Source organism: Tachypleus tridentatus, chromosome 13 (assembly GCF_004210375.1).
Source record: "Tachypleus tridentatus isolate NWPU-2018 chromosome 13, ASM421037v1, whole genome shotgun sequence".
NCBI classification, from domain to species: Eukaryota; Metazoa; Arthropoda; class Merostomata; order Xiphosura; family Limulidae; genus Tachypleus; species Tachypleus tridentatus.
Window position 1 is genome coordinate 118,927,648 of NC_134837.1, and position 24,216 is coordinate 118,951,863.

The window sequence follows — 24,216 nt, forward strand, 5'->3', positions numbered from 1 at the left end:
ATAATAATTCAGTAATATTGTTGTTGTGTTATCATAAATCAATAATAATGTTATTTTACTTATAATAACTCAATAATATTGTTATTTTAACATAAATCAGCAATTTTGTTATTTTACTTATAATAATTCAATAATATTGTTGTTGTTTTATCATAAATCAATAATGTTATTTTACTTCTAATAACTCAATACTATTGTTGTGGTTTTAACATAAATCAATAACATTGTTATTTTACTTCCAATAACCCAATAATATTGTTGTTTTATGTCTAATAAATCAATAACATTGTCATTTTACTTCCAAGAACTCAATAATATTGTTGTTGTTTTATCATATATGAACAAATCTATAATTTTACTTCTAATAACTCGATAATATTTTTGTTGTTTTATCATAAATCAATAACATTTTTACTTGACATCCAATAACTCAGTATTATTCTTTTTTATCATAAATCAATAATATTATTATTTTACTACCAATAACTTAATAATATTGTTGTTTTATCATAAGTCAACAATATTGCTATTTTATGTCTAATAAATCAATAACATTGTTATTTTACTTCTAATAACTCAATAATATTGAGTTGTTGTTTTAACATAAATCAATAATATTTCTATTTTACTTCTAATATCTCAATAATACTGTTAGTTTACTTCTAATAACTCAATAATGTTGTTGTTTTATCATAAATCAAGAACAGTTATTTTACATATAATAACTCAATAATAATGTTGTTGTTTTAACATTATTGAATAATATTCTTATTTATCTGTTAAACTCAGCAATATTATAATTTCTCTAACTCACTAATATTTATTACTTGTTTCAATGTTATTTTTTGAATAATGTTATTTTAGTTCTCAGCCCGTGTATTGAATTTCTTTAATTGTACTTCTTTATATTACTTGAATACCTAGAGCACGGAAAAGACAGTATTGACCAATTACGAAATCACCGTCACATTGTTCTCCTGTAAGGAACTCAAAGACTGGCGAGGTTCTGTTGTTGCTATCTATCGTTTAGTGGCGCTCTTTGGTCTGCCATCAGTTATAATGATCATTTGTTATACCCGGGTTATCATCGAACTATGGATTAGCACAAAAACCATGGATGAACTTACAAACCACAACGGGTAAGTAAAACAAATACGGACGAACTAACAGATCACAGTCGGACAAATTGTGGATAAACTAGTTATTATTGATTATTTTCCCCGGTCTAGTATAATTTGTCCTATATTTCCGTTGTTACAAATCATTCTTCTGTCGCTCTAATCCTATGAACTTTCACCGATAAACTTTCTTCTGTTTTAATATATTGTGTCGTTGTCGTTTATACGTTCAAAGTAGGAGTCCTTACATGAACGGAAAAACGCAATGACAGAAGGGAAATAAACTTCTATTTAACCCCCTTTTCCTAGCACTCGAGAATAAACTAATTAATTTCCCGTTTTTATGGCATTCTTGTTTCTTATACATAACTTCTTAGTGTTCAGATGTGATATATGGAAAGTGAAATCATAAAGTAGAATTAGTGTCATGAAAACTTTGAACTTAATCGATTACTTTTCCCTATTTAATTATTTGAAATTCGATAGTTTTATGTGGTTTCGTTTTTCGTTAAATGATTTAATTTTACTACTCGAATCTATTTGGTAATTTTATGTTTTTTACCACCAAGTATTCTTCAATAATTTGAAGAGATTTCTAATGAAAGTAAAAGATTCGTTAGGTTTAAAAGAATATTCACGTTAAAACGAAGCAACATACGTCAAGTTCTATATTTGACCGAAATCTTTACAGTGGGTAATTATGATTTGTTGGCAATAAGTGTCAATGACAAACAGACAACAAAACAATCCACTTGTTTTAAAATATTGTATTGAAAAACTCAATTAGTTATTTTCGTCAAATTTCACACAGTCTGGTTTATTTACTTTAGAATACAACCGACGAGACGAATCCTTCTTCTATGCTCTGTTGTTACAATACAGTCTATGAAAATTTCAACCTGCTACTCTATCTGTTGGATATTATAATTATATCCAGAGCCTTACTTAACTGTCTCTTTTTCGTCAAAGTACACACATGTTGGTTCAATATTTTTAAACTACAATTAACAAGAGAAAGTATTTCTTCCCCATTCTATTATTACAATACAAGTTGTGATGGTTTCAGCTTATAAATCGCCCCTATACTCTTTTTATAAACACACAATCACACAGTCTAGATCTAACTTACATGACGAACTAAATTTTCAATGCGTATTTATATCGTGACATAGGTTTAGAATGTTTCAGACATTATTACATATTATGATGTATCAATACCAAATTGAAACAATGATAAAAACGAGGTACTGGTAACATGATGCAATGATATAACAATCGCTATTCATAACTATTGAACTACACAAAGTGTGATTCTTAAGCACTTTCATAAACAAACTTGTGATAAACTATCGCTTCTACAAATTAAATTTAATACCTGCATTAAATCTAATTTGAAATATTCGTATATACCTAACACATATGTTTAATCTGTGAATGATCCAGGATTTACACATTCCATCATCAGATATCTTGTTTTAATAATGGTATCAATATAAACTCCCGGGTGGGACAATGATAAATGTACGGACTTACAACGCTAAACCAGGGTTTGATTCCCCATGGTGGACGTAGCAGGTAGCCCAATGTGGCTTTTGCTCTAAAACAAGGAAACAAGATTAGTATAAACTTCCTAGAGAGTAACATGGTCTAAGCTAAAGTTTTAGACTCGTCAGAGGAGGCATGTGAATTCGAAGCCTATTCACGGCATTTAACTCCAATTGTTTCAGTTGTCTAATAGGTGCTAGTGGATAGCCAAAAAGTTTCAACCGGAAGTTGAAGCATCGTAAAAATTTGCAGTAGGAAGTAATAATATGGTTAAAAGATTTAGACAGAAGTAATAAAATCATAAACAGCTCCGACTGGAAGGAGGTAATTTATTAAAATTCGAACTGAAAGTATAAACACTGTAAAAAGGTTCCATTTGGGTGTAGGAACATCATAAAAGAGACCAAGATCAGAAGTATAAGTCATTAATACGATGAAACTGTAATAATATATAGTTGTATGAGGGGTTTCAATAATACCCCCTCTTGCATGAAAGCCCGGCATTGCTAGGTGAATAGGACACTCGACTCGTAATCTGAAATTTTCGGGTACGAATCTCTGTCGTACCAAACATGCTTGCCCTTTCAGCTTTGAGGGCGTTATAATGTGACAGTTAATTCCGCTATTCGTTGGTAAAAGAATAACCTAAGAATTAGTGGTGGGTGGTGATGGCTAGCGTAGGTAGCCCTCGTGTAGCTTTGCACGAAATTCGAAAAACATGTCGGCGGGCTTACATTACTAGAAACCGGGTTTTGAAACCCGCGGTGGCCAGAGCACGGATAGCTCTTTGTGTAGCTATGTGCTTAATAACAAACAATATCAACAAACAAACAAATCAGTGCTTTAACATTGTTTTTTATTTAAGATTAAGTAAATTTTATTTATTTTTCTCAGTGGCCAGCAATTAAAACACGTTGAGTCGCAAATCAGTATTAGTCAAGACGCTCGCTCTCTTTCCCGTTATCCTCATCGGCTGATTCTGCGCAGTCACACCACATCAGACAGTCGGGAAGTAAAGGAAGCTCGACAACAGGTAGGTGTTTAACTTTTAAAATCGTTATATTTATATATATTTAAAAATAAAGTTTTGCTACTGAATTAATATAATTGAAAAACAACTGTTGTTATTTTCTATCTTTTTTTTATGAACTTATAATGTCTTATTTATATTGTTTAATGCTTACGTAACTACTATGTCAAAGGTCATGATATTTGAAATGAGTTCTGTAATTTGTTGCCTGTTCCACTGACCACAAGGCTTAGTTGAGGGCTAATCTTCAGTGGACTGCCATCTTTGTCCACTTTTTCCAATTATACCAGAGTGTAGCACTGAATCCTACACGCCATCTGAGCACGTGAGTGGTTTGACCTTCACTTGATAAAGTAGTACTGAAACTGTATGGACATCTCATTGTTTCCATCTCTTCCCGAGATTATTAAAAAACGTTTTGTGCCTAAAATCGCCATACAATCGTGCAGAAACTGTTGTGTGTCTGCTTGACCAGTTCCTTGCATAAAATTTTGTATAAATTTAAGGTTAGATCCCCTTCTACAAAAACGCATTGACATTCCTAAAATCATGTTCGGTGTTGATGAAGTCCATCCTGAAAACAAGGCTACTTTTGTTCACATTTCATTTTGACCTTGATTTGAACTGTAAGAATGGTCTTAAACATGTTCTTGACATCTAAAACTGAGAACTCACTAGAAACAACAGTGAATGTTTTTCAACCATTTTTTGTGACTTTGGTTAGTCGATTTCTATCAGAAGAACTAAGTATCCTCAGAAACACAAGTTCTCTAATGCTCTGTTGGTTTAATTCCAACACATTTGAATGACTTCTCTTTCTAATCGCTTTGCCTTCGACATCGTGACTGTATCCACAACGTTTATAAATACCACACTTTCCAATACTGTACTTTCATCTGATAATAGGATAAACACGACATTCAGACATTTTCCCACTATATATATTGAGTAGGCTTAATTGGGCCTAGACGATCTCATATATCGTAAATGGAATATTCGTGTAAGACCTAATACTCTTTTACTTAGTGAAAGAAGTACTCGTATAAGGCTTGTAGTTCGCAAATGGAATGCATATATAAAGCGTAAGTAGGCTTAGATTATCTTGTATTTTGTAAATAGAATGCCCATATAAGACTTAAGTAGACTTAAAAAAGCTCGTTATCATAAATCTAATACTCGTATAAGGCTTAGGAAGGCATAGACCATGTTGTACTTCAAAACTATAAGAAAGATACCAAATTATGTCGAAAACGACTAAACAATGTGTAAATTCCAGAAAAATGTAAAACTGTCGGAAAGATTCCGAAAGATATAGAAAATGCAAAATTCGATAATAAGAAAATGCAAATAACACGGTAAAACAAAACGTATAAGGCTCGACTAGATCTAGATAAACGTACATTTCGTAAATGGAATGCTTGTATAGAGACAGTCTTGTATTTTGTAAATGGGATACACAGATAAGGCTTACGTAATTTCCCAATACAGTTTTGTTGTTTGTAAATGGATTAATCGTATAAAGCTTAAGTGTGTCTAGAGAATCTCGTATTTCCTAAATGTAATACTCATATGAAGCTCAAGTGTGTCTGGAGAATCTCGTACTTCATCAATGTAATACTGGTATAAGGCTTCAGTAGGCCTAGACAGTCTCGTACTTCATCAATGTAATACTGGTATTAGGCTTCAGTAGACCTAGACATTCTCGTACTTCATCAATGTAATACTGGTATAAGGCTTCAGTAGGCCTAGACAGTCTCGTACTTCATCAATGTAATACTGGTATAAGGCTTCAGAAGGCCTAGACAGTCTCGTACTTCATCAATGTAATACTGGTATAAGGCTTCAGTAGGCCTAGACGTTCTCGTACTTCATCAATGTAACACTGGTATAAGGCTTCAGAAGGCCTAGACAGTCTCGCACTTCATCAATGTAATACTGGTATAATGCTTCAGTAGGCCTAGACATTCTCGTACTTCATCAATGTAATACTGGTATAAGGCTTCAGAAGGCCTAGACAGTCTCGTACTTCATCAATGTAATACTGGTATAAGGCTTCAGTAGGCCTAGACATTCTCGTACTTCATCAATGTAATACTGGTATAAGGCTTCAGAAGGCCTAGACAGTCTCGTACTTCATCAATGTAATACTGGTATAAGGCTTCAGTAGGCCTAGACATTCTCGTACTTAATCAATGTAATACTGGTATAAGGCTTCAATAGGCCTAGACAGTCTCGTACTTCATCAATGTAATACTGGTATAAGGCTTCAGAAGGCCTAGACAGTCTCGTACTTCATCAATGTAATACTGGTATAAGGCTTCAGTAGGCCTAGATAGTCTCGTACTTCATCAATGTAATACTGGTATAAGGCTTCAGAAGGCCTAGACAGTCTCGTACTTCATCAATGTAATACTGGTATAAGGCTTCAGTAGGCCTAGACATTCTCGCACTTCATCAATGTAATACTGGTATAAGGCTTCAGTAGGCCTAGACATTCTCGCACTTCATCAATGTAATACTGGAATAAACTCAGGCAGACATAGACCGGTCTCAGTTCATAAATGGAATGAATGCATGAGTAAGTCTGGAAAGTCTTGTACGTACATATGTAAATACAAGTCTAGATTTGCTTGTAACCACATTTACATATACGTTTCAACTTTACTAATTCATGGCAAGGATGTGTTCCAGTCAACAGTATTACTGAATTTAATTTAAATTTGATGTCACGTTGTTATTTGCCTTTCTGTTAAACTTCTCTCATATATTCACGTTCGTTGCTGGGAGCAATCAGCTGTAATTCACGAGTCGTTGGTACTAAACATTGTTACAGAAAACAACAACAAACGGAAGTAGTCACACCAGTACCCAATGCTTTCATACTGCCAAGGATTTATCAACGTATGATTGTGAAATATTGTTTCTAATGCCTTGGTTTCTCGATGGAACGGTAGTGAGTTTAGGTATGCACAATGCTAAAATCCGGGATTCGATTCATCGCGGCGGACACAGCAGACAGCAAAGTTTGGCTTTGCTCTGAGAAATAAACAAGATGTTCCTCCACAAGTTAGCTAAACTGTTTGATTGCTGTTTGTTCTTAGTTTTTCATCAGTTCGTAGAACCTTATTAATATTAAACTCTGTTTAAACTAAGTCGAAGTTTCGAGTGTTGTGGCTTTTAAATTCATGTATCGTTTCACTTCATTATTTGCATGCTTGGGGTCACTGTCTTCCTGGAAGATGACTCCCTTTCCAACAGGTTTTGTTTTCTCGGGGAATGTAATGGTGGATAAAAATATAATGTATCTACCTGCAGTCAAGGTACCATCAATTTTGTGTAGATTTCTAACAGCCTTAGCTGAAACAATACTTGTATTGGTTTCCCAGCACGTTTCACTGTCGATTTATGTTGAACAATATACCATTCGCCTCTTTCCCATCAAACAAACTACTGTTGCTTGAGGCCAAACAGTTTAAGTTGTGATTCGTCTCTATAATTGTCTTATCAAACGTTTTTAACGCCTGATACGCTATTCAACTTAGGCTTATAAGGAAAGGCTTTTGAGCAGCTACCCATCTGTTTAGGGCACTTTATGCTAATATGTTTGTTATTGTTCTGTAAGTAATGTTCACACCTCTACATAAAGCTAGATCAGTGGCAAGGTCTCAAACGTGGATATCACACTTGACTTTTAAACCTTGAAATCTCAAGCGATATTATCATACACTATAAGTTAATATGGATATATAAGAAACAAAAATCTGAGAAATTACAGCAGGTTACAATACTGTTTACGATAAAATGTAACTAACATCATAAAAAGTTCAGATATTTACTAAAACCAGTATTAAAATTAAGATTTGAGATCATACACTAACAGATCTCGTCGAGTACGTTCTAAAAACATATAGTTTTATATGTTTTCCTGTTATCAAACAATATTTTCAAGAGTGGGCACTCCCTCTCGATGTATATATTAATTTAACAATTTACGTGTACTACCAGAGAGTGGTGGCTACCACACCCATAATTTATGACGAATGGTAAATAAGCACATATATGCTTCACTGGCTGTTCTGTCTTCCACGACTAGTTCATCACCTGCAGTTGAAGAGACAGGATATCTGTAATGTCTTTTGGTTTTTATCACTATGGTTACCTTTCTGGAATGTACCATTTGTAGTGTTCTGCCTAGAGTATAATTTATATTGTCTGCTTGTTGTATACAGCTTAATTTGGGTTAATTAACTAATTTATGGAACTGAACACTTCGTTCATTTGCAAATGATGATAGTTTATCCATTCTTTCGCTATTTTATTTATATATGTATGTAAATAGCTTATTTATTGACACACCAATTCTACTCCTTACGATTTGTCTAGATACTGGTTCAACAGGTTTAATTGTCACTCAGTATCTACCTACTTACTTATCCAAACCAGTTCCTTGCAGTTTGTACATCTAGTGAATAAATGAGTCTAATATCAACCCTACTATCTAACCGCTTACTTACCAGATTTAACCCTTGCAATCTATTGACCAATAGGGCTTACCTCCCACCATTTGTCTACCTTATTATAAACAGCCCTAACGCACACTATTGGTCCAAGAATAGCCAGGCTGTTATGGCTCTCGACTCATCATCTGGGAGTCACGGGTTCAAACATGCGCGCCTCTTCAGTTGTTTGGGCGTGATAACGTAACGGTCAATCCCACTATTCGTTGGACTATAGTTACCTTTCCACTATTCTTATACTACTAAATTAGGGACGGTTAGAACAGATAGTCCTTGTATAGCTTTGTGTGAATGAAATGTTATTATGAGAACCTATTAACTTATCAAGTTTCTTATCCTTCAATGTGATTTTCAAACATCTGTTTACCTTATTACCAAGATCAGCGAATTTAAACTATCCAGATTTTCAAATTCACATTAATTTATTCTTATCGCGTAAAGAGTTTTTACAATAAAAACTTACATAGATCAAATTACTCTTTCTTTTACCATACTCACCATACATTTACATATTTCTTGTGTTCTACTGACCATACACCTACTTGTTTCTTGTGTTCTACTGACCATACACCTACTTGTTTCTTGTGTTCTACTGACCATACACCTACTTGTTTCTTGTGTTCTACTGACCATACGACTACTTGTTTCTTGTGTTCTACTGACCATACGACTACTTGTTTCTAGTGTTCTACTGACCATACGACTACTTGTTTCTAGTGTTCTACTGACCATACGACTACTTGTTTCTTGTGTTCTACTGGCCATACGACTACTTGTTTCTTGTGTTCTACTGACCATACACCTACTTTTTTCTAGTGTTCTACTGACCATACGACTACTTGTTTCTAGTGTTCTAATGACCACACACCTTCGTGTTTCTTGTGTTCTACTGACCACACACCTTCGTGTTTCTTGTGTTCTACTGACCATACACCTACTTTCTTCTAGTGTTCTATTGACCATACACCTATTGTTTCTTGTGTTCTACTGACCATACACCTATTGTTTCTTGTGTTCTACTGACCATACACCTACTTTCTTCTAGTGTTCTACTGACCATACACCTACTTGTTTCTTGTGTTCTACTGACCATACACCTACTTTTTTCTAGTGTTCTGCTGACCATACGACTACTTGTTTCTAGTGTTCTGCTGACCATACGACTACTTGTTTCTTGTGTTCTACTGACCATACACCTACTTGTTTCTTGTGTTCTACTAACCATACACCTTCGCGTTTCTTGTGTTCTACTGACCATACACCTACTTGTTTCTTGTATTCTAATGACCACACACCTTCGTGTTTCTTGTGTTCTACTGACCATACACCTACTTTCTTCTAGTGTTCTATTGACCATACACCTATTGTTTCTTGTGTTCTACTGACCATACACCTACTTTCTTCTAGTGTTCTATTGACCATACACCTATTGTTTCTTGTGTTCTATTGACCATACACCTACTTATTTCTTGTGTTCTCCTGACCATACTTCTACTTTTTTCTAGTGTTCTACTGACCATACGACTACTTGTTTCTTGTGCTCTACTGACCATATATCTATTTCTTTCTTATTCTATACTGACCATTGCCTACTTGTTTCTTGTAGGTTATCAAAATGCTGATTATTGTGGTGTTTCTCTTTTTGGTGTGTTGGGGTCCTCGACTGGTTCTTGAGATTTGCATAATCTACGGCGTGGAACACTTCAACCACTGGATCTATACTGCCCGAATAATTTTTTTCCTGCTACCATTTGTCCACAGCTGCCTGAACCCTATAGTCTACTGTTTTATGAGCACCAAATTCCGTCGATCGATGATGGGATCACTAGAGCTGTGGTGCAGAGGGTCGTCCATGTGTTTCTTGAAAAAACGTGGAAAACATCACCAGATGAGGATGAAAAGTTCTGTTTCAAGAAACGGGACCGTCCGAACAGTATCAACTTACACCTTTACTTCATTCACTACTTCTGCAGCCTGTAGTCCATCTGGTGAAACTACCCAACTTAGAACAACTAACAACGTTGTCAGGTTTTAAGTTGTCATCAAACTACCGATATAAGGACGTGAGGCTTTTTTTCCATACTTTTCATCCAAAGAATCATGTTTTTGTATATGCTAACTTCCACTTCACACACCCCAATTTCAGCAAGATTACCTCTTAGAGAACGTAGTTCCAATCATAAACGTTTATTCTATGTCTTTGTAAAGAATTATCTTATTTATTTTGATTCCAGTGGAAAACAAATTGTATTTGACCAGCAGCTATTCGTTTCATCCTACTGGGTCGTGTTTCTTTCAGCTGTCAATTACTCGTAATTCTGTGAGAGAAAATGTCTGTCATTATGCCATAACGTTTAATCTCCTTTATGTATTCACAGATCAGAGAGTGGTAAGACATTTCTCAAGTGAAATTCGTGGGATGAACAACCTGATAATAAGATGAATAAAGGACATCATTTCGCTCCACCTATTGCCTGTGTCCTCCAAGTCTTGTGACATTTATTGATATCATTAAAACTTGTCAAATAATAAATTCACCTCTTATACACGTGTCATCATTTTCTTCATTGGTTCATAGTTTTTCATGGGCAGTTGAAGCACTCGCCGACTGGTGCAGAGTCTTTTATGACAGCGGTTGAAACATTTACCAATTGACCCGATGTTTTTCATTACAGTAGATGAAACAGTCGCCGATTGGTCCAATGTATTTCATTATAGCAGATGAAACAGTCACCGATTTGTCCAATGTCTTTCATTATAGCAGATGAAACACTCACCGATTGGTCCAATGTCTTTCATTATAGCAGATGAATCAGTCACCGATTGGTCCAATGTCTTCTATGACAGCAGTTGAAACAGTCACCGATTGGTCCAATGTCTTTCATGACAGCAGTTGAAACAGTCACCGATTGGTCCAATGTCTTTCATGACAACAGTTGAAACAGTCACCGATTGGTCCAATGTCTTTCATGACAGCAGTTGAAACACTTAAGAATGTGACTGCAAAAGCTATGACTGTTTCCATCTCACAGAATATGGTAGAGAACTAAATGACAGGTTCTTCAAAAGATACAGGTTATCAAGCGGTTTATTTGGAAGACACATTTATGAATGACTTACAATATCGAAGTACAGAAATTTTGGATATAGAAATAATATAGTGTTATTTCAAATGTAATTCCGGTCGAATATCGGCCAGTGCTAGAAAAATTGGATATTTTAAAAATGGAATATATCTATATCATGTCTTCAGGTATGAAACGATGACCCTGAACAAGAACCTTGTATCTGTAACACATACGACGAAAGTATTTCTGGAGTAATAAATACGATAAAAATATCTGGAGTAATACGTTCGATTAAAGGATCTCTAGATTCATACGTACAACAAAATCAGTGTTGTTGTACGTGGAAACTAATGAATAGATAACACTTCTTATTGTAAGCAACTGAAAAGTTCGTAATTCAATTTCTACGTCTCTAAACAATACGTCACTTCTCTAGTGTATTAAAATTCATCTCGAATTTAGGAGAAACTCCCTGATTTACTTCTAAGTGGGTTGTTTAGAAGAAAACACATTCCTCCTAGGTGAGAGCCAAGGAATTAGTGACAGTGGTAATATTTCTGGTTTACGTCTTTTCTAGTAAGTTGGACGAAAACCGAAATCGAAACGTAGTTCTTGTGAGTCAAAAGAAATCTAAGCTGGATTTGTGAACTTTAATCCACCTGGTGTATGTCCCTACCATAGAGATTTAAAACAAGAATAAATATCTTTATTAAGGTCGTGTTTGTCGCTAAGTGAAGGTTGAAATCTTGTCTTACAACAACAAAGTGTTTCATTCCAACACTACGTGATCTATTAGACAGTTTGTTGTCTGTATTAAAGGTAATACTTTATACTACCTGTTACACTATTAATTTTCTCTGTCGTGTTTCATTATAGGTACTTCACGAGAGAAATCTGGCTTATTTATGTTTCTCGAATAATGTGTTGTATATTGTGTTGTTGTATCATATGATCTGCTGTATATTGTGTTGTATCATATGATATATAACAATATACAATATATATATTGTTATTGTATCACATGATCTACTATATATTGTGTTGTATCATATGATCTATTGATATATTAATACCTTATATTCTGTGTTATAATGATAACACATGATATATTATGATAACACATTTTATGATATGTTAATATAACACAAAGCCAGCTCAGGTGTCTTTATATCATATGATCTGTTGGTACATTAATACGTTATCACAGTCGGTGAATTGTACGTGTTTATTCGAGTGTTATTAGATCATTTAAGATGTTAAACTCTCACTTTTCTGCACGTTTTATTAGAATGTTAATGTCATGTTTTTCGTAGTTCGTGGTATCAAGTATACGTAGTTTTTAAATCAGACTGTATGGATTAAACATTTGAACGTGTTTGAATATTAATCAAGTGGTGGGTAACATACAACTTGTCATCGTGCGAGACGTCACAAAAATCGTACGTAAAATTTGAAGTTTGTGCGTATTGTATTTATAGTAAATAAATTTGAAGTCACATGTCCTTCGAGATGTTACACATGACTGAAGTAGCATTTCCTCGCGTATACTTTTCTTATTTTATGTGTGTTTCGGCTAATGTGTATTTGTTTGTGTATGTTTTGAAAACATTGGAGAAATAACAATTTACCTTAACAGAAATAACAATCGAATTGTACATGAAAAATACGTTTTGTAATAATAGTTTCTTATTATTCAAAAACTTGTTTTAAAGTACAATATCATTGAAAGTTTGTGTATCGACAAAAGGTATTTAATAACAATATATCATATCGTCGTATAAAATTGTCTCTCAAAAAGCCTCTTTTTTTGGGCATTTTTCCCCACAATTTCAACATTAAAGCTAAACCTCTGCGATGTTAATACCGCATTTAAATTCGTATAGTTTACCAAATAATTAGAAAATCTGCAGGTGTTCAAATACAGCACTCGTATAATATCCAAACGCAGTAAACGCGTTGAAAGGATAAAGACACGCGTGAAGAACGTTGAACCGCGTTTTCCTGAATCTATCACTCAAACTTTCAGTATCTCTAGAAATTAACGAATGACAAACGTTTCACTTTGCGCTCAACTTCAAACAAACAAATAATTCTGCCGAGAATTTGTTAGACGTGTGACGTCACCATCAGATTAACGATTTCGTGCTAAAAAAAGCTAACTTCCATTTTGTGTCCATTTTAAATAAAGAAAATGTACGCGATTCTAATAATTTAAGTCTACTTACATTATCTCCAGATTGAAAAAAATCAATAATATTAAAGAAAGTTTAAAAACAAACACGTGTTTTATTCGTTTGCTATATTTTTAATTATCCTATGGTATTAACATCTTAACTTATTTATCTCTTTTCATATCTCCTATCCTGCCAAGATGAGTAATTATAAAAAACGACTTTTGTTGTATATTATATTGATAATGAACCTTTTCAAAATATATGTTTCAAGCATAATATAATTATAAAATATGTTTTGCTAATTTTTAATAACATATTATTGTGTCTTAATAACCACGCGACGTATAACAAAAAACATTTCGCCATTTTAAAATTTTAACATCTGCTCCTGAGCCAGAGCAGTCATACGGTGCCTGACGCCAGCCCCTGAGGGAAGGTGCCAATTTTGTGATTGGCGGTTTGAAAGAGCTCTACTAGTGGATACGAGGGATTACATACAACCAGAGTTGTCTCTGACACTATGAAATACAATTAATATTGGATATAGACTAAATAACGTTTCTGGAATAGCGCTCAAGTGCACTCTGGCAGCGCTGAAACCCCTGTACAGAACTCATCATGTACGAATATTATATGCATATGTATATTATAGCATTTATTAAGATACAGATATTTCTTTAACTGAATGTTCATTAAAGTCTTATTCTACGGTAGCTTTCCAACCTCGATTTTCTTTTCAAAGCGCAAATATCCCATTGGGTAGTTAGCACTGATATAAACAAATCTAACATTATGGATACATTTATTACCATTACTATTTACTTACCCTATAATCACGGTATTATCTGTACCACTAATACTTATTTAACCGGTGAACGATACAGTTATTTTATTTATTTATTCTTATAGCAGAAGAAATCTGTATTGTTTCTTCAATCAGCTACTTAAATATTAAATTATTTCTTGTTAGCTTTGTTTTAACAATATAAAAGAACTGTACATATAAGGTACTTTCCCACATTTTAAATGTTATCAAGAAACAATAACCTTCGAAACTAAAATAGATCTCCCAAACAAGTTTCGCGGTAACTAAAACAAACCAAGAAACTCGGGTATTGACAGAATCTTTATCCAAACCCGATATTCTCACACTCTTCTCTGACACACACTCGATTGTGACATATATAATATTTGTACCAGCAAACAGTCGTTTCCTTGGTGTCATGTTACTGTCAATGTGTCAACGTCGTTGTGTTTTTTTGTGGTCAGTGCCCAGCAGGTCACAATCGAAGATGATCTTGGAATCTTCTTCAGAGACCTGCTGGCGAGGAACAATGTCCATCTCTTGCTGTCGGATGATGATAAAACATCATTCATCTAAATTGTTAAAAAACCAACTCGGAATGAGAAAGTACATTTGAGAATTCAACTGTTTATGAGTTAAACTGTGAATGATATTCGCTACGTTTGTCGAAATCTTCCTGAAGACTGACAGACGAAACGTCAACAAACTAAGAATATATCAAGTCGTTTCATTTGAACAGAAAATTTAATTTATCCCAAATCACTAATAATTCGGCCCGGCATGGCAAAGCGTGTTAAGGCGTGCGACTATTAATCTGCGGGTCGCGGGTTTGCATCCCCGTCGCGCCAAACATGCTTGCCTTTTCAGCCGTGGGGGCGTTATAATGTGACGGTCAATCCCACTATTCGTTGGCAAAAGAGTAGCCCAAGAGTTGGCGGTGGGTGGTGATGACTAGCTGCCTTCCCTCTAGTCTTACACTGCTAAATTAGGGACGGCTAGCACAGATAGCCCTCGAGTAGCTTTGTGCGAAATTTAAAAAAAACAACAAAAAAACACTAATAATTGTTTATCGTGGTTATTTTTTCCCAGTTTCTCTTTATATTTCGTTTGTTGTAACTAAAGCGCTTGGGTTGTTATAACTGAAATATCTGTGCTTTTGTAATGAAAACTCTCTCAGTATTACTGAGTTTTCTAGGTCGACCTATGTCTGACGGAAAGAAATTTGATGAGAAAGATGTTTAACTTCTCAACTGAATTTCTTTTTAGATAGATGTAAACATATATTCTATATAAACCAAACACAGGGAAGTTCGTGAAAAAAATACATATAATGTAACAATTAAAATGTACTATAATTTTTGAGCTTGAAAAATAACATAATTATTTTTAATGTTCTTTTTAACAGTGAACATAACTTCGATTTAAATTTCTCCCTTTGTTTTATGTTTACATTGAGGAATGAAGTGTTTATTAAAATTATAAAAGTATTGCATTAAATAAACCTTTATATATTCCACTTTTATATATTTCTTTGTAGTGTAAAAAGTATTGTGAAATATTATGTGTGGTCAAAGTGTAAGTTGTTTTATTTTAACGGAGAAATAAATAAAGTATTTGTGCTGTCGCTTTTTGTTGCTAGTTATTTATTTACAAACGAATATTGAAAAAAATCCTTAAACGGAAGCCATATTTCTGGTGTCCCTGAAATATTGTCAACAGAATTTACAAACGTGACATATTTCCAGTTAAACCTAATTTATTTACAGCAAATTCATTTAAAGGAAACATATTAGGTTTGAAGATTAGAAATTAATATAATTATGTTCATGATTATTTTACAGATATTTCAAAAACGATGAAAGTTCACCTTACATCAACATAAAAAGTAAATTTTCTTGTCATCAAAAAAGACTTATTTAACCACAGTCGTGTTTTCAATCATGAAACTATCTTTTTAAATTCAATCTCTCAAACGGAACCTCCAGTTTTCTGGGGCTCTCTAGCCTATCTTTAATCGATATTGGAAGTTAAAAATGAGGTTTCCGGAACATGAGAAAATTGAAATAAATCCGAACCAAGTGAGAAGAAAACCATCGATCTCAGTGGAGAAATGCATTAATATTTCTTTTAGGTGAGTATTAACGTATAAATCTCACGTCATATTATTCTGTTACGTTTATTGTGGACTAACATAAAAACTATGTATACCCCAAGAGTGACATATTCTCTTGTTTTCAATTAAACGGACTTGTAGTAAATTGACACATACAAACATTCACTCTGCAATTTATTAAATTGGATTATACGTGATCTTGGAGTGGACTATTTCGAATTCTGGTTATACACACACATATATAAAGCAACATCTCCACCTAAAAAAAGCCGCGAACTACTTGAATACTCATAATCTTCCACACAATGAAAAGTAGTTCTGATTTGCCAATACATGCACACACACAATATGTATATGACAGCTGACAAATAATAATTTTTAGCTTTTAACTGATATATAATAAACCAAAATAAGTTTTGCGAGAGTTAGAAACATAATTTTCTTTTCAGACTCTTCTTATTTTTCAACTGTCAATCAACTGTAGTTATTCAGCGCCATCTATAGACAACAACTGTTTTGAAAGTATTAACCTTTGGCATTTTTGGATGGAGTACCATAATTATTTACTTTTACAACGCACCTATTGCTGAAAGTGTGGAACGTGTTCAACATCATTGCGTCTCGAGCCCTGGACCATATGATCCGCAATCCGGGTCGCTGACCATTACGTCATAGCCAGTCCTGTAAAAAAAAGTAAAATAAAAGTAATAAGAAAAGGGAACTATGAAGAACAAAACATCGTGGAGAAGAAACGAGTTGTAATAAATTCTAACAATTTTGAGTGATATAAGAACATGTTAACAATGTTATAAGAACAAGGGCTACTGTGACGAAGGGTAACAGCGTTAGTAAAGTAGTTTCGAAAAAGGAAACTGATTAAGTAAAACTTTGTTCAAAAGTATACAAATCTGTAAACAATACGCATTCAGGTCCGGCTACTTTGCGTGATGATTGTTTGATATATAATTATTTGTGTGATCTTACTTAAGCCTAAGTGATTCCCTAAGCCTTGTTCTCTGGCGTCAGGTACCACCGGTCTAAATCTCTTTTCCTTCTTTTATTTTTCTACCCAATGTGTCTGTCTGAACTAGAGGAATGGAAACTAGTCAACAGTACCGACAGCCAACGTTTGCGCTGCTTTTGTCTGATATGACTATGGGACTTGACTGTCACCCCTATAGCACACTTGTGAATCCAAAGCGTGTAGTGCCTTTTATAACAACGGTACCTGAAACATAAACCCTTGGATTTACCATGTGAGCACGTTACTGCTAGGTTACGCCAAACCCTTCTTAACGTTTAACAAAATATTGATTTAAATTTATTTTCCCTGCGTATTGGAATATTCATGTACAGAGCACGTGACTACAGAAGTATGCACTTTTTGTACACAACTTTACAGCTAAGATTGAGCTAATGTCGTCAGACCGAAGAGTGGAATTTAATTGTCACTCTTATAACACAAACACAACCCTAAACTGCGGAGCACAAACAAAGGGATCCACAATCTGACATGCTAGTCACTAGGTGTCGCTCAGCCCATTTAATTCAACTATTAATGGTTTGGTTTTTGGAATTTCGCACAAAGCTACTCGAGGGCTATCTGTGCTAGCCGTCCCTAATTTTGCAGTGTAAGACTAGAGGGAAGGCAGCTAGTCATCACCACCCACCGCCAACTCTTGGGCTACTCTTTTACCAACGAATAGTGGGATTGACTGTCACATTATAACGCCCCCACGACTGGGAGGGCGAGCATGTCTGGCGCAACGCGGGCGCGAACCCGCGACCCTCGGATTACGAGTCGCACGCCTTACGCGCTAGGCCATGCCAGGCCTTCAACTATTAATAATTCATATTTAATTCAACTGTTAAGGATTCATAGTCATTTTCATTATAAATGTTTCATACTCAGTTTAACTGTTGAAGATCCACAACTAATTTAATTACAAATAGCCAATTCAAAAGCTCTAATAGTTTAATCTGTCGTGGAATTTAGGTTAAGGATTATGAGTTCGAATCCACATCACTGAACATGGTCGTCCTTTCAGCCGTGGAGACGTCATAATGTTCAGGTCAATTCCAAGATTCGTTGGTAAAAGACTAGATCAAGAGTCGACGGTGAATAATGATAACTAGCTACCTTTCCTCTAGCCTTTCATTGTAAATTAGGGACGACTAGCGCAGATAGCCCTCGTGTAGCTTTGCGCAAAATTGAAAAACAAACAAATCTGTGTTAGTCTGAATATGCTGTGTCTAGCTTGCAAAGGTTATTTCTACTTCCGAACAAGAAAGAGAATTTGAAGAAAAGCATCACATTATTTTCCATCAGGTAAGATCATTTGCTCTCTTTCGTTTTTCATTCAGTGCTTATGTAACAATTCAGCGAAACTTGGGGAAAGGGGGAGATAAGATACTGACCCTTCTCCTTCCATCCAAACCACAACATAAACCGACAAGTGAAAAGATATGACAGGTGCATCATAAGTAGACCTCTTCACGCTATCACTGACAAAACAGATCTCGGGTCGTATTATCCGCTTCACCAGAATCGTTACTATTTGAACAATGCGCTAGAGTAAATTCTTTAACATATGGGTCCACATGTTATTATCTCTAACCAAACTGACTCACGGCTGGTATAAAAAATAAATACATCGTCAAATATCAGTTATTTGGTTTACTTATTTTCCTCTTCGCCTTGTTACGCAAGAAGTTAAATTCGCAAAAACACTGTTTCCTGGAAAAGTGGCTGCGAAGGAAGTGTGTTACACACACACAGACTCGTCGTGTGTCTTCGAAATAGATAAATCTTTATAAAGAAAGAATAACTCCCATCGTTGTTGTGTCAGAGCTAAGCTGCACAACAGGATATTTACGCTCTATCCAGTGAAAGGAATCAAACCTCGGATTTTGGCATTGTAAGCCCCTCAAAAACTAGTTCAATCTATATTATAGAGATGGTAGATATCTTGATATGTGGAAAATAAATTCGATATAGTGACGATAAAAAGAACACCTGCTCAGAGCACACCTGCTCACCCGTGATTCATCGATACGTTTGAGGGTTTAAAGTGCTAAAATTGGGCAGCCTGTTGTAGTTTTTTTTTTCTGCTTAGCTATAACCAAACAGATGTTATTATTAATATTATTTACAAAACGAAAATATTCAAACAATGCTATTCTTTATTTATTCCAATTCAAGCTGAGAAATAAACAAGCAAAAATTGTCGTAATGTAACAACAATCTTTCTAGGCTTCAACAAAGGGCGGTAAATAGGTTTTCTTAACATCTCACGGTTAACTTATACTGGGCATGCTTGGCTTACTTGTAAGCATAGTTGGAATTCATTAAATAGTTTGCAAATGGATAACGTTACACGATTTCATGCAGCCAGTCACCGAGTTTATGATTCCATTGTAAGGCTCAAAGAAATGGGAACGATTGCAGCGCCCTCTCTAAGGTATTAAACATAACTTATTTTAGTGGTACGTTTGAGTTTTTGCGTGTGTGGGGGTTGTATTATACACCTTATTAAACACGAGGACGTCGATCCTGGTGTGGTTAGAGGTTGGCTTGAAGGGGTGAAATGCATATTTTTGATCTATCAGTATTTTGTCATATATCAATTCTTTGTATATGAGAATGTTAACTTTCGATGCCTCATGTTGTACGTTGCATTTTGTTCTATGAATGATATCTTCTACAATCCAGTGTGGAACGTTTTGTACACATTTTACTCACTGATTTAAAAAATAATAATTATAAGTGTTTACGTTAATATATTTCTGCGTATGTAATGATGAGCAAAATGTTTATTTTTTAGAAATGATTATTTCTTCTTGTTTCTCACCCCAGTTTATTCCTTGGATGACGCCTCTGATTATATACAGTATATATAATGTCGTTCCTCTAAAATTAACACATGAGTTGAATTTGATGTTGGTTTATTTTTAACTTTTGTTTAAGTATTACAATGAAAAGGAATGAAATCATGCTTGAAAATTATTTGTATTTATACCAAAGTTGCTAAGGGTATCTGTCGTTGTTCCTAATTTTGAACTATTGACCAAAGGAAGGCAGAAATAGCAATACTCTACTCTTAAAGTGTCACTCTTAAAGGGCGTGGATACTTTAAGGTGTCACACAGGTTCGAACCTGAATTCTTAGGTCCGAAATTCATAGTTCTACGTTACAGGAGCAATCCACGCCCCTGTATTTCAGAATGCAATATATCCAATGAAACTTTTTATTTACAGTATTCCAGTAACTGTTTCAAGAAAAAAAAAATTTGAAAGTTAGTTTAAATACATGTAAACGTAGGATTGCATATGCACCCTGTTAAAAAATGTATTTTACATTGCTCGGCCACGACAGGTAGGAAATTCTTTGATTTATTTTTATGTATAACTAAATATAAAAACAAACAAAATGAACTTACACACCAGAGTCGGATGTGTTTTTGCGTCGAAACATGATATTTATAACATTTAAACCTTAATATTAAATATTTCATTATCTAACACGCATGTTTCATATAACAAACATCGTGAAATAACATTTGAAAACAGTCTGTACTGATGTTACACTACTATAGTTTATTTTTAACAATGACTACAACACGAAATTTTACAATACATACAATAGATGTCAGCACCAATTGAGTTTAGTTCTAATGGCTTTCAAACTAACCGAGTGTAGGTTTGGTTTGGTTTGTTTTGAATTTCGCGCAAAGCTACATGAGGACTATCTGCGCTAGCCGTCCCTAGTTTAGCAGTGTAAGATTAGAGGGAAAACAGCTAGTCATCACCACCCACAGCCAACTCTTGGGCTACTCAATTACTAATGAATAGTGGTGGGATTGACTGTCACTTTATAACGCCCCCACGGCTGAAAGGGCGAGCATGATTGATGCGATCGGGATTCGAACCCGCGATCCTCGAATTACGAGTCGAACGCCTTAACCCACCTGGCCATGCCGGGCCAACTTTTACTTAAATTATCGAGGTGTAGTGGTCTTTAAGGTAGACTCGGTCTGTTATATTTTAAAAGTGAACGGATAATAGTAAACTGGCATTGCTTTACACCGAGAAAACTGACTGAAAACCTTAAGGCCTAGCGTACGTATATATAAATATACTAACCAAAATGCTAAATAATATCTTCCATAATAATCTTACAAACATCGTACTTAATTACATCGATGAGAGCGTGCTAATCTTCCGGGCATTTAATGTTAAAATTCGTGGTTAAATTTCCCTTGGTAGAACAGGGCCCGGCATGGCCAAGCGCGTTAAGGCGTGCGACTCGTAATCCGAGGGTCGCGGGTTCGCATCCCCGTCGCGCCAAACATGCTCGCCCTTTCAGCGTGGGGGCGTTATTAATGTGACGGTCAATCCCACTATTCGTTGGTAAAAGAGTAGCCCAAGAGTTGGCGATGGGTGGTGATGACTAGCTGCCTTCCCTCTAGTCTTACACTGCTAAATTAGGGACGGCTAGCACAGATAGCCCTCGAGTAGCTTTGTGCGAAATTCCAAAAAACAAAACAAACCCTTAGTAGAACAACCGAAGATACTTCTAAGTACGTTAGGTTCGCGCAAAGAAGAGAGGTTTCAGGTTTGTTTATAACTACAACGTCCGGTTGAGACTGTTATTTTTTAAATAATCAATAAAAACGAAATATAAAAATTCAAAACAGGAGATAAATATAAAAGATCTGTTTGGTAATAACAACCAATCGATCTGGCTTTTATATCTAATTATGGTTTGCACGACCTCTTAGCTGAAACACAGTAACGTATCAGGCTTCAAGGTTACATCACGTGGCTCCAACCTTAGAACAACTGAACCAAAGTGCTGGTTTAACATTAGATGTGTTAATGGTTCCTGAGAAGCTAGCCTCCAATACTCGGATATTAAGAGTGATGTCATGTGTACGGTAAATAGTTTTCATTTGCTTTTAATAAATTGTGTCATTATTGGTAAAAAATAAATCTCAGCAATGGCATCGTCGAATATTAGATGTGTTTGTTTGTTTGTTGTTAAGCGCTAAAGTTATATAATGGGCTGTCTGTGCTCTTCCACTACGCTTACCAAAACTCGGATTTTTGTTTTTAGCCTTAAGACTTATTTATTACTGAGCAGCTAGAAGAGGGGAAATCTGTTTTCAGGAATGACAAAGAAATTGTTTGTTTGTTTTGGAGCAAACCTTCGCTGTGCTCACAGTATGGACTGAAGCCTAATGTTTCACGTTATAATCCTTCTGGCTTATCACTGATCCACCAGGGGGTAGAAGTAAACTGATTTATGTCCATGTGTTTGGGGAGTGTACAACAAACTCTTCTATGTTAGTCTTATGGTTTAAACGGCTGTGTCAGAGATCTCTAGCTTCAGATACGACTGGCTCGAATTTTGAACTGCTGAGTTGGCTAAACGACTAGGTCAGAGACCCCTAGGTTCAGGTATAGCCGTCCTTAATTTTGAACTGGTGAGCTGACTAAACGACTTGGTCAGAGACCCCTAGGTTCACGTATATCCGTACCTAATTTTAAACTGGTGAGTTCACTAAACGACTAGGTAAGGACCCCTAGGTTCACGTATAGCCGTCCCTAATTTTGAACTGGTGAGTTCACTAAATGACTAGGTAAGGACTCCTAGGTTCACGTATAGCCGTCCCTAATTTTGAACTGGTGAACAGAGGGAAAGCAGCTAGCCAGCAGCACCCACTGCCACAAGGACCTTGTCCAGCTCTGTGAGCCGCATAAAGCATGGACTACAACCTTATATGTGCGACACATGTTCAACAACGTCACGTCTCGAACCATAGACCCTTAAATATGCAATTTAAAATGATCACAACTAGACTACCTCGAAGATAGAAGAATGCAGTGTCACAAATGCGTAAAATATTATCTTAAGTGAAATATGCTTCGTTTTAATTTTCCGAACGATCTGAGAATAATAAGAATGTAAAAAAACATAAAACAAACAAATGTTAATAAACTTAAGTATCACAAACTGTATGTCGGGAGTGAAAAATCAAAGAAACATTTGTCAATATTTTTAAAGTCACGAGATTCCAAAGTTACTCAACACTGGTACGTACACTGCTGGCCCAAATCTTAAGGCCAATGAACATAAAGAAAAAATATACATTTTTCGTTGTTAGACGCAACCACTTAGTTGAGTAGAGCTTCGAAAGATGACAATAAGAAAAGGAAAAATAAAAAACTTTTTTAGCATTTAATAGGAAAAATGTGAACGCTATGAAATTAGCCTAAATACTAGCTGGTCAAAAGTTTAAGACCATACTGAAACGAAGCGTTAATCGGTAAACACGAAACGAAATTTAGTCATTTGTGTTCAAGCATTAGCGTTATCAACATCTCCCACTGAAATCTCCTGTGTTACATTGGGTAAAGACATGGCAAAGGCTAAAAAGTTGACAGAGTTTGAACGTGGCAGAATTGTCGAGCTGCAAAAGCAAGGTCTCTCTCAACGTGCCATCGCTGGTGAGATTGGGCACAGTAAAACTGCTGTTGCAAATTTTTTAAAAGACCCTGAGGGATACGGAACGAGAATTTCAAGTGGTCGTCCCAAGAAAATTTCGCTGGCGTTGAGCAGGAGGATTCGAGGGGTTGTCCGGCAAGACACCAGCCGATCGTCGAACCAGATTAAGGCCCTTACGGACGCAGAATGCAGCTCAAGAACAATAAGACAGTATCTACGAGAGAAAGACTTTAAAAACCGTAAACGTCTTCAAAGGCCACGCCTCCTTTCACACCACGAAACAGCTCGGTTAAACTTTGCTGAGAAGCACCAAACATGGGGCGTAGAAATATGGAAGAA

General features: G+C 35.4%; 1 protein-coding gene across 1 annotated transcript in view; it reads left to right on the forward strand.

Moving 5' to 3' along the window:
* LOC143239621 (galanin receptor 2a-like) overlaps positions 1-13,631 on the forward strand; it is a 28,487-nt gene extending 14,856 nt beyond the window's left edge. The window contains exons 3-5 of the mRNA XM_076480911.1: positions 925-1,139; positions 3,558-3,696; positions 9,817-13,631. Of these exons, the coding sequence (XP_076337026.1) occupies positions 925-1,139; positions 3,558-3,696; positions 9,817-10,245 (783 nt within the window). The 3' untranslated portion in view covers positions 10,246-13,631. The remainder of the gene's footprint in view (positions 1-924; positions 1,140-3,557; positions 3,697-9,816) is intronic.
* The last annotated feature ends 10,585 nt before the right edge of the window (positions 13,632-24,216 follow it).